Here is a 12,175-nt window from a genome sequence, read left to right on the forward strand (position 1 = left end):
GTGTAGCCATACTATTTTATACACACATGCTTTAAGTCATTATTTTATGGGCATGGTTATCTATGATAGGTTTTTTCCCTCGGGAAATTACATTTCTATTATTTTGTTTCCATCCCAAATGTTATAGAAATTAAAAAAAATTACTCATTAAATAACCTTCTTATAAGCAGGGGGTTTTAATATCAGAGATATTAAAAATTACTCATTTAAATATTTCAAAATTCTTATCTCAAGAAGTCAGAGTGGCATGTGTTCTATGATGCCATATAATTGCTATGTATATTTGCACCATCAGCCATCACCTTAGATAGTTACTTTGGGTCAGGCATGAACTGACAAGACAAATTGAATTGAAAATACTCCTTCATTGCCAATGCTGAATTTGCAGCATTTGCCCTATCATTGAGGTTAAAGGTAGATAAACTTAATTTTTGAAGTAATTTAAAATTATATTAATTTAAAAATATTAGGTCAAAATGTATTTATTTTATTATTTTTAACATTTTTTAACTTTGACCTATGGATTACAACTTTCTTTGAGATGTCTGTGCATGAAGAAATTACTAGACTTGACAGTTTAAAATTTTATTACCCATTGAAGATGTTCCATAAGTACTCTCTATAATTGTTGTATTAGTTATCAATAAGACTCACATTCACCTTGCTTATGTTTTGTTCTGTGCAGTAGGAATAAAGACACTGGTAGGCTAGTGTCCTATTTTTATTTATTTCAGTACTGAGATCTGCCATATTTTAAAGGTGAAAAAGACCTAATGCATTGTTACATACTGTTATTTTATAGGTTGTTACGGTATTCCTTCTCATGAGATCTCTGATGGATGGCTGTGTGCCCGGTGCAAAAGAAATGCATGGACAGCAGTAAGTGGCTTATTTTAATATTGCTTAACCTTTCTTCTTACCCTACCCACGGTGGACACATATGAGTCAAGTGAAAAGATAAGATTGCTCAGGGTCTTATATGTGCAATTCCACACCTCCTTGTGTTTCTAGTTTTCTCTCTCAAAAGCATCTTATCTGTTGGTTCTGTATCTATTGTAGAAATATTAGGTACATTTCTAGGTGTCAGTCTTATACTTAGGAATCTGCATGGACTGTCAGTTTGTTATGTCCACATTTACATTTTCAAGGCCTCAGAATTTTGCTTCATTTTCTTGTCCAGCAGTATTTTGCAATACTTTAAAATAAGTATTTCAAGTAATAGTCAGGGTGGGGGAATCCTCAGTGACCCCTAAAGAAACCATATTTATATCCAACTTTTCTTTTCCTTTTATTGAGACAAGGTCTCACTCTGTCATCCAGATTAGAGTGCAGTGGTGCAATCATGAACTTCTGGGCTCAAGTGATCTTCCCACCTCAGCTTCCCAGGTAGCTGGGACTATAGGCATTTGCTACCATACCTGGCTAATTTTTTAATTACTCTGCAGAGACAAAGTCTCACTATGTTGCCCAGGCTGTTCTTAAATTGCTGGGCTCAAGTGATCTTCTCAACTTTGCCTCCAAAAGTGCTGGTCTTATAGGCATAAGCCACTGTGCCTGGCCTCAGTATCCAACTTTTCAGCTAACATGAGATCTTTCCCCGTTTATTCATCCCTTAAATTTATACCTTAATAAATTTTAGAGTTTCTGGTCTGTGCCAGGCATTGCTGTGAATTTTAGATAGAACATTTAGTAACAAATGATTTTAGAGACAATGACTTCTCTCAATCTAAATTGTTTTTCCTAAGGATCTTGTTAAAAATTTACCTTACTACTTTCCTGCAGATTTTATGGGGCAGAAGAAAATAACAACAACAACAATAATAATAATAATAATAAAGAAATTTAGCTTACTTCGCATCTTTGATTTTCATTCCAATAATCTGTCAAATATATTGCCATCTAATTAAGTTCCACCTTAATTTTTCTTAAAAATTGTCTTTCTATTGATTCACAAAGTTGAAAGAATAAAAAAAATTGTCTTTCAAGAGGAATCGATATATTCTTGAAGGTGAAGAACAATCAGACCTCAGCAGTGTGTCTCTCACTCATGATCTCAGAGCAGGTGCTCAGCTTGATAATTTCAGCTGTAGTAGCAGCGTTTACTTTATTCCTCAATTATCTCTAATGACAAGAATTACATTTCCTTGCAACCAAAGTTAAAAATCTGAATGACAATATAAACAATACGCCTTGCATGATAAAAATTTTTTGTCATGACTGTATATTTAGTTCTCAGTAAGTCTGAGGGGAGGTATCTTTCTGGATGATTTTATTGCTGGCATTCACTTTGGGGAGTAAAAGAAGGGAGAAAATATGGACATTCCTTATGGTCCAAATAATCTGGCATATTTAATGTTAGAGGTTTTATCTCCCATATAAGAAGTCCCTGCATCAGTGGGCACAGAAAACATTTTGGTACAGTTATGCATTACTTAATGACAGCGTTACATTCTGAAAAATGTATTGCTAGGCAATTTTGTCATTGTGTGAACATCATACAGTGTGCTTATGCAAACCTGGATGTTATAGTCACCAGACACCTCGGCTATATGATGTATACATATTGTCCTGAGTAGTGTAGGAAATTATAACACAATGGTAAGTATTTGTGTACCTAAACATAGAAAAGGTACAAAAGAAATACAGGCTTACAATCTTATGGGACTACTGTCATGTGTGCAGTCCATCTTTGACCAAAATATCTTTATAACACATGATCATATTTCCTTTCATGTGATTATTATGTTAATAAATGTAAGGCATATTTAACACTGCCAGGAAGTCCCAATTCTAATCTGGGCTAGATAAATATATGACGCTCTTATTTATTATATAGGTCCTATTCTTAGTACATGAGCCAACATAGAGTATTGCAGAATCAGTTTGGCCAGTGATGTTCTCTCCTTTACCCTGAATCATAAGTTTAGAAATTAGAGTTTATCTAATCCAGCTCACCAAGGCATTAAGAGTTCTCTATTCCATCCACAGTTACTGCCTGGCTCCTGTGCTTACACACTGAGCAGTCCTGTTGTCCAAGGTACCATTGTCCTTTGCATGGCAGACCCAGGGCCAGGCCTAGGCCACTTATCCTGATTGTAAAGCTGGTTCTGATTGATTACGCTGTTTTCATGTAGCATGTTTTATACAGAAAGTACTATGATTAATCACTCTTTGGAATAGATTTAAAGCATCTATTAATTTTAACTCCTTGCCCCCTCAAAAAATACAATCTTGCCATTTGTATTTTAATATTGAAACTATGTAGATCTCTATCAGTTTGCAATTGAACTGGGAACTCTTGAGTCTAACATTACAATGATTTTTAGACCTACATAATTTCCTATTTCTACCTGTAAATGTTCTGAATTCACAGTGGAATCCAATTGTTTTTTCAGCATATCCATTTGAGTGTACTTTGTCTGTGAACCTCCCTTCCTATTTCTGTTGAAAAATAATTGAGTGAAGTTTAAGTATTGTAGAGAAGTAACTGACAGTATTGATATTCTGCCTTTAACCCTGTGATTTAGTGTGGCAGTGAGTGTTGCAGTATTAATTTTTACTAAACACTTAAGTATGATTTCTTTAAACTTTGCGGCTGCAATGATTGCATTTTAAAAGTCCTTAAACCTGACTTCTTCAGCAATCAATCCTATATTTTCAGTTTTACACTCCAGAGGAGCCCTAGCCTCTAAAGGAGCTCTTGGAAATCCAATAGTGCAGCTGAAGTCAGATGATATTTCATTGTTGGCTTGTAGTTCACTGACTCTCATTCTTCATTATTTCCTGGAATTTTTTTTAAAACCTGCCTTGTGAAGGTAAGGTTATATATCAGGAATGTAAAATATTCCTGTATCATATTTAGTTTGAGACACATGATTATGCAACAAATGTAATTGTCCTATTGTTACTACCTTTTATGGTAATTGCTTTTGAACACCTCGTGTTCATTTTTTATGAGGTGTGTGAGAATTGTATCTATAAAAATTCTGTTTTTTAAAGATTCTTTTTAAAAATAGAGACTTTATTATAAAAGTACTATATCATAGAGTTAATAATATTTTTGAAGTAAAGACATTTATGATTATTTCACCCATTCCCAGGCATAAATAAATGCATTTATGTTAAAATGTAGCAAGTTTTATCAGCTTCATTCTGGGTAAGAAAGAAAGTGGAGGGTGTATGTGTGGCTGGAGTCAATAAGCATAGATCAGCTCTCTTTTTATTTTCCAGTTCTAAAGAGTAGATGTTACTCTGGACTCAAATTATGAAGATAGAGATCATAGTGATGTGGGCCAAATCTTTATCTGTGACTTTCATTTTCCTCACCATTTCTAATGGTTAGGTTTAGACCTGTCTCTGATTCATTGTGCTCCCATTTTCTTACTTTTCCATTCATGTCAATTAAAATAAAAACCAAAAATTACATTGCAGCTTTAATGCGTATGCTTGAGGAGAGATTAGTTACAATTTTTTATTGCACCCTAATTTGGATTCTAGGATTATGGCTGTATGCCCAACCTCAACTGAAATGAAATGATACAAAGAACTCCACAAATAACTGTCAATCCTTGGATACAAGTTATATACTTCATAATTCTAATTAGATATCATTGCTTTGAGTCCCTGCTTTACCCTATTTCAGTATTACGCAAATAAATAGATACAATTATCTGAAAGCTATAGCGTTTGACTTATGGGCTATAAACCAGCTTTATTATATCATTTTCAGCTCTGTTTTATTGAAACCCTTTTTGGTCTATGTAATTCCTCCTCAAGCAGAAGGAAGGGATCTCTTTTCATGAGCTCTGATGCCTGAAATTGAGGTCGGGGTTGGCACAAGTACTTCCTCAACTGCCTCGACTGGTGTCTCAGTAAGGTCCATGTCCAGTGGCTCTGAGCCCAGTTCAGTACCATGACTCGCTTAGGAGTTGTAGTCTTTGTGGCCCAGACTGCCTTTCACATTTATGTAGCCCATGGTGGCGAGGCTTGCTGGAACTGAAGTTAGATCACTGGAATGTGTGATTTTCTTCTGGCTTGGGCTGGTTTAACTATTTCCTCTTTGGGCAGGAGTCAGGTCAGTTCAGCCGCGTTTGCTTTCTGTGGTGACTGGGTTGCACAGAATTCAATGCATTGTCTTAAAATTTCTGTGCTCTCCCGTGCCACATGGCTTCTGCCAGTGGAAAAGGGAGGTGTGGTGTTGCTGATTCAAGACTGTCTTTCCTACCCTCTTCAGTGCCTCTTTCAGTGATATTGAAGTTAAAAACCAGGTACTGTGAGTGCTGACCTGATTTTTGGTTCTTCTGAAGGTACTTCTAAAAATGTAGATAGTTGTTAAATTTGGCATTCCTGCAAGAGGGGATGATTGGTGGATCCTTCTATTTCACCATCTTGTTCTTCCCCATCTCCAAAATCCTCTCATTACTTTGACCTAAATTTCTATAGTTTGTTTGTAATCTGTGCATCAGTTTCTACTGCAGGCTATTGCTAATTTAAAATTTAGTGCTAATCTGCTCACCATAAAAATGTAGAATTTGTAGTGCTTTCTTTCTGGGTTTCTCCCCACCATTTTCTTTTTTCTGATTATACTGAAAATTGTTGAGGCCAAGTATTTCTGAGAAATACATGAACATTACTTCAGGGATATACTTTTAATTATGAAGGACGATGTTAAATGTCTGGAATATGCTGATAACCTAAATATTTACATTTATTCCAATAAATCATAATCCAAGTCCTTAATCTTCTGTAGAGTGTTAAAAGCTAATTGCTAATAAGTAATAGGAGAATTTTCGATGTACTCTTCTGAAGAATTTAAATTAAAAAATTCTAAAGAATAAATAAATATAAGCAATTTAAACAAATTAAAAAGGAATATGTGTAAGGTTCTTTTTTAATTTGGGGAATAGTATAGCACTTTGGTACATGTTTCTCTCCAGGAAATCTGGATGTTTTTTTAGGGAACTTTTGGGGACTGACGTCTATGGGGTTTTGTTAGAGTGTCACAAATGTGAGTAAAAACTGCATATGAAGATTGATAATGTAACATCATAGGAAGTCACAGAATGTAACATCCAACCCCATTTTGTGACTTTGACTAATCATGAGTTGCCCGGCTTCTGTACATGGCAGCATTAAGGCCTGTCATTTTTTATTGCCAGTTTGAAAAATTCCAAACTGACACAAGAACAGAAAACCAAACCCCGCATGTTCACACTCATAAGTGGGCATTGAACAATGAGAACACATGGCCACTGGGATGGGAACATCACACACTGGGGCCTGTCGGCAGGGTGAGGGGGGCTAGGAGAGGGATAGCAGTGGGTGGGGTGATTGGGGAGGGATAGCAGTGGGTGGGGTGATTGGGGAGGGATAGCAGTGGGTGGGGTGATTGGGGAGGGGTAGCATTAGGAGAAATACCTAATGTAGATGATGGGTTGATGAATGCAGTAAACCACCATGGCACATGTATACCAATGTAACAAACCTGCATGTTCTGCACATGTACCCCAGAACTTAAAGTGTAATAAAAAAATTTTTTTTTAATTCAAATAAAGTATCATTGGTGCTATGTCCTCCTAGGGAGCTTTTTGTTACCTTAAATAATTCTTGAGCCGGGCGCGGTGGCTCAAGCCTGTAATCCCAGCACTTTGGGAGGCTGAGGCGGGTGGATCACGAGGTCAACAGATCGAGACCATCCTGGTCAACATGGTGAAACCCCGTCTCTACTAAGCATACAAAAAATTAGCTGGGCATGCTGGCGCGTACCTGTATTCCCAGCTACTCGGGAGGCTGAAGCAGGAGAATTGCCTGAACCCAGGAGGCAGAAGTTGGGGTGAGCCGAGATCACGCCATTGCACTCCAGCCTGGGTAACAGGAGCGAAACTCCGACTCAAAAAACAAACAAATCTTGAAGGTTAAGCAGGGTAAAAGCAGTAGCTGATAAACCTTTAATCTAGATAACAAAATCTAAATTGACGTAAGACGTAAAAGTAACATTGAGAAGGTTTGGCGTTATTAGAGATCTTCAGCCAAGGTTTTTTTTGGCCTTAAATTTTCTTTATACTAGCTTGGTTTATATTTCCATTTTGCTTTAATTAGTTTGTCTTAAAAATTAGAGACCTTAAATAAAACTAAATTTATTTATGTACTTTTTAATCTAGTTAGAGGTGATAAATAAGAGAAATATATAATAATAACATGTGACACTGATAAATACTGACCAGATGACCAATTATGTGTCATTATACATTTTTACCATTATACATCATTCAACTATGATAATACTGTGTATAATAATATAACGGTAAATATATTTCATTATACTTTTGTCCAGCCCATAGAATGTACAATACCAAGAGTGAATCCTAAACTGTGGATTTTGGGTGATGTGTCAGTGTAGGTTCATCAGTTGTAACAAATGTGCTACTCCAGTGTGGGATGTTGAAAATGATGGAAGCTATGCATGGGTAGGAGCAAGAGATATTTGGGAAGTTTCTGTACCCTTCAATTATGCTATGAACCTAATGTTGCTATAAAAAATAAAGTCTAATAAAAAAGTTACTTTAAGACCTTACTGTAACCCTACCTGCTCTGTTCATTATATCTTAAATTCCATTTTATTTCAATATATACCTTTACACTTAATTCAGGAGAATTCGAATATTTATGCTTGATAGTAATACAGTACAATAAAAAAAGCAGCCATCCATTATACCATTATAGTTTTGGATGACAATTGCTGTGCTATCAAAATCTAGATATTGCAATGAAAACTATGAGAGCGCTTTATAGCTTAGAATTCTTATTCCATATAATGGAATGCACAAACTAGGTAATTATGCACATTTATTATTTACTGAAAAGCATTTATTTTACTCTCCAGAATAATTAAGTTATTTATGTACATAGAACAAACATAACATTTTTTTCTTTTCCTCAAGATGGTTTTAAGAAATCAAAACCCAAACATGAAATGGCTTTCCAACTTGGCCATACGTGTGTTCATTGTGCCCTTTATTTTACCTGTTTATTTATTTATTTTTTGAGACCGTCTTGCTCTGTTGCCCAAGCTGGAGTATAGTGGTGTGATCTGGCTCATTGCAACCTCTGCCTCCTGGGTTCAAGTGATTCCCTGCCTCAGCCTCCCAGGTAGCTGGGATTACAGGTGTGCACCCCCATGCACAGTAATTTTTGTATTTTTAGTAGAGACAGGATTTTACCATGTTGGCCAGGCTGGTCTCTAACCCCCAATCTCAGGTGGTCTGTCTGCCTTGATTTCTAAAGTGCTGGGATTATAGGTGTGAGCCACTGTACCTGGCCTGTTTTTTTTTTTTAAATTGTAGTAACAACTAGATATAAGCAAACTATACCTTGGTGATCACTTGGAATTAGCTTTCCTTTTCCACTTACAAAGAGTGGAATATCACACCTGGAGTGATTTAAAAAAACTATTTTGGTGGCTGTTATATATATATACACACACACATATATATATATTCACATACACACATATATATGTATATACAAACAGCCACCAATATAATATACATATATATTACTTGATGATAAGTAAATGGTGTCTGAATATTAAGTAATGTTTGCTACTAATGCCTTCAGTGCACATGGCTATTTTATTTGGCTCCTGAACCAAACAAAGTCATTTATCTGCATAAATCATAGTTACAGAAAATTAATTTCCAGAACTATCTGAGGTGTAACGGTCTTCATAAATCCCACCCCCTAGTATTGCTAAATTTTGTGAGCTAGAGATTCTAAGTGACTTGTCAAAAAATATTTATCAGACCTGTGGGACTTTGGAGTATACCTTATTCTAATGTCCGACTTTAAGTCTCAGGTAAAGATAATTTTGTCTTAGAAAACTGGCAACTCTTAACATCTTTGAGAACCATAAAGCTCCAACCCCTATAACTCTGTGTTTACCTTTCCATAATATTAGGACGGTGGAAAAAGAATGTTAGGTAGAATCTTTGACTCCCACCACTGTTTGAAACTGAGTCCAGTCAATTGAACTAATTCCTGTAGATGGAGGCACATCTCGTAAGAAGCAACCCTAGGCTCCACTCAGTTGAATCTGAAGGCAGTGCTTTCTGTCCTGTCTAAAGCAAGAACTTACTTAGGGTGGAGATTATTAGGCTTAAAGAAAATTTGTATGGTTGAGGATTACGTTATTTTTATTCTATAACACAACCTTTATTACCCCTGTCCAACCTCCTAAATATAAATAGTGATGCTGTTAATTGATATCAGAAATTACCACTCATTTGTCTCTTGGAATCTTCTGTTTTAGAGAAAGTAGTTTCATTTTTGAACTTTAGACCTACTTATTCAGAACAACTATGGATTTTTATGTAAGCTAATATAACTAGCAGGGATAGACTTTTCTTCATTTCCACAGAACTTGATTACTCATAAAGACTAAGGAATTCTTCATCTATTTCAGAAACCTCATTTTACAAATAGTGAACTAGAGGGTTCAAGAGTTGTGATTCCTTTGCCCAGGATCTCCATTGTATGTGCTAAGAGAGCCAGGATGCCAGGCCATCTGATTTCCTTGCCTCCTCTGCTCAGCTTTTGAAAATTTTAGAGGGGGAAGAAGGCCAAGCCACTGACCTAATCCTGAACAATTTTTTGACTAGTTTTTGTTTGTTTACATTGAAAACAAAGCCAGCACTAACTTCTAGTGTTACTGGTTTTCTACTTACTGTAATTGGTTGGATGAGCAGGTTCTTTTCCCTTTCATATTTACTCTAGTTTCTGTCCAGAGGACCTTTCCCAGAACTGGATAATGTCTAGAATTCAATTTCCCAACTGACAACGGTGTTGACATTTTTCTTTTTCAAAGAGCTCTGAAGTCTAGATCAGAGTGTAGATCAGAGTGATTGATTTGGAGATCAGATTGGCTTATGGCCTTGAGAGGTCATGGTGGCATCACTATTCCCTCTGATCTGTTTTATGCTGATTTTTTTTTTTTTTAATATTCCACGGGATACTGTCAAGACCAGGTGATAAGAAGCTGTCAGCCTGTAAGGCTGACTTTGATCCTTATACAAAGTAAAACTAGTGGAAAAACAAAGGCCCAGTTCTTGTCAAAGAAAGGGCATTCATCATTGGGCGGGTAGCCATTCGGTTGCTTTTGCTATCTTATTCTTCCCCATTGTGGTGTCTCTTAAACTACTGGATATGACTCTACTCTCTCATTTGAGGTAAGATATTTGGCTTCAGAATTACCTCTTGCCTCCTGAGGTGGCAAATTATTCTAAATAGCTGCAGACTTAAACCTTGGCCTGCAAAGGCCATGGTGGTAATAATTATTTCACTTTAGCCAAACAGAAGAGTACATATGAGGATATCAGTTATCCTGACAGCATAGCTATGATGTGGAAGCCATTCCGTTAGGGAACTGCTTACCGGCTAAAAAGTCACAAATCATTTTTCTCTGTTCCTTCCTCTTTCTCTTCTTCAATAACACCCCCCACCTCTGCTCTGTAATGGAGAGAAATAAAAAGAAATCTAGATAGCTTACTGTAAGTGGAACTGTATTCATAAATAGCTTCTTGATTGAGAACAAATGCCTCATTAATCTTTAGTGCTTCAACTAGAGAGCACAAGTAAAGTCAAGAAGAATAATGAGTGACATTATAGGGAGCCTAACATACTGTAGTACACACCAGGCTGTGCATGCCTGGAGGTCACTTGGCTGCAAGGCACATCTGTTTTGCAATGAGGAGATCCCCAGGAAGAGTGAGGAAAAACTGCAGTGCAGGCATTTCTTTTGAGTGGCAAAATGTAATCCAGCAGCATGATGAAGAAATCATTTACTTTTTTTTTTTTTTTGGTGGTAGTGGTGGGGCATCAGTTGGTCTTTAATCTGGTTGTTGCTTTTTAAAACAACATTGGTTTTTAAATTGACAAATAATACTTGTACATATTCATGGGGTATACAGTTGTACTTCAGTACATACAATCTATATTGATGGGGTAATTAACATATCCATTATCTCAAACATTTATCAATTCTTGACGTTGGGACATGTAATATTCTCTTTCTAGCTCTTTGAAATTTTATATTATTGTTAACTGTAGGCATCGTACAGCAGTATAGAACACAAAAATGTAGAACTTCATCCTATGTAGGTATAATTTTTTATCTTTTAACAAAGATATTATTGGGAGAGCCCAATTCCTCCTTTCTGCCTATCCCAAGAAGCCTCTAGTATCCTCTGTTTTACTTTTACTTCTATGGGATCAATTTGTTTCAGCATCCACATATGAGTAAGAATATGCTCTGTTTAATTTTCTATTCCTGGCTTATTTCACTTAATATCTTCCAGTTCCTTCCATGTTGTTGCAAATGACAGGATTTCATTATTTTCATGGCTGAATAGTATTCCATAGTGTATATATGCCACATTTTCTTTATCCATTCAACTTTTTTTTTGGATACCTAGGTTGATTCCTTATTTTAGCTATTTTCAACAGTGCTGCAGTAAACATGGCAGGGGAGGTGGGGTGCGGGGGGAGGCCCTATATGTCTCTTTGATACAATGATTTCTTTTCCTTTGGATACGTTCCCAGTAGTGGGATAGCTGTATGATGTGGTAGTTCTATTCGTAGTTTTTTGAAGAAACTTTAAATTCTTCTCCTTGGTGGCTTTACTAGTTTATCTTCCCACCAACAGTGGGAATGTAATCCCTTTTCTCTACATCCTCACCAGCATTTGTTACTTTTTGTCATTTTGATAATTCACATTCTACCTGGGGTGAGAGGATAACTCATTGTGGTTTTGATTTACATTTCCCTGGTGATATTTGCCTTTTAAAAATATATTTGTTTTCCATTTGTTTTGTGAAATGTATGTCCAGATTATTCCTTGTTACTTTGTTTTTGTTTGTTTGTTTCTGGGATGGGGTCTCACTTCCATTGCCTGGGCTGGAGTGCGCTCTCAGCTCACTGTAGGCCTTGACTTCCTGAGCTCAGATAATCTTCCCACCTTTGCCTCCCAAGTAGCTGGAACTATAGGCACACGCTACCACACCTGGCTAATTTTTTGTATTTTTAGTAGTCGAGGTTTCATCATGTTGCCCAAGCTGCTCTTGAACTCTTAGGCTCCAGTGATCTGCCTGTCTTGGCCTCCCAAAGTGCTAGGATTATAGGC

The 12,175-nt window shown here is 36.4% G+C and overlaps 1 protein-coding gene across 7 annotated transcripts in view; it reads left to right on the forward strand.

Annotated features, from left to right (window-relative positions):
- Positions 1-12,175, forward strand: part of KDM4C (lysine demethylase 4C) — a 418,510-nt gene that overhangs the window by 262,463 nt on the left and 143,872 nt on the right. For all 7 annotated transcript variants that reach the window (XM_035305424.3, XM_035305451.3, XM_078368791.1 and 4 more), the window contains one exon: positions 803-879. In XM_035305424.3, coding sequence (XP_035161315.3) covers positions 803-879 — 77 coding nt within the window. The remainder of the gene's footprint in view (positions 1-802; positions 880-12,175) is intronic.

Source organism: Callithrix jacchus, chromosome 1 (genome assembly GCF_049354715.1).
Source record: "Callithrix jacchus isolate 240 chromosome 1, calJac240_pri, whole genome shotgun sequence".
NCBI classification, from domain to species: domain Eukaryota; kingdom Metazoa; phylum Chordata; class Mammalia; order Primates; family Cebidae; genus Callithrix; species Callithrix jacchus.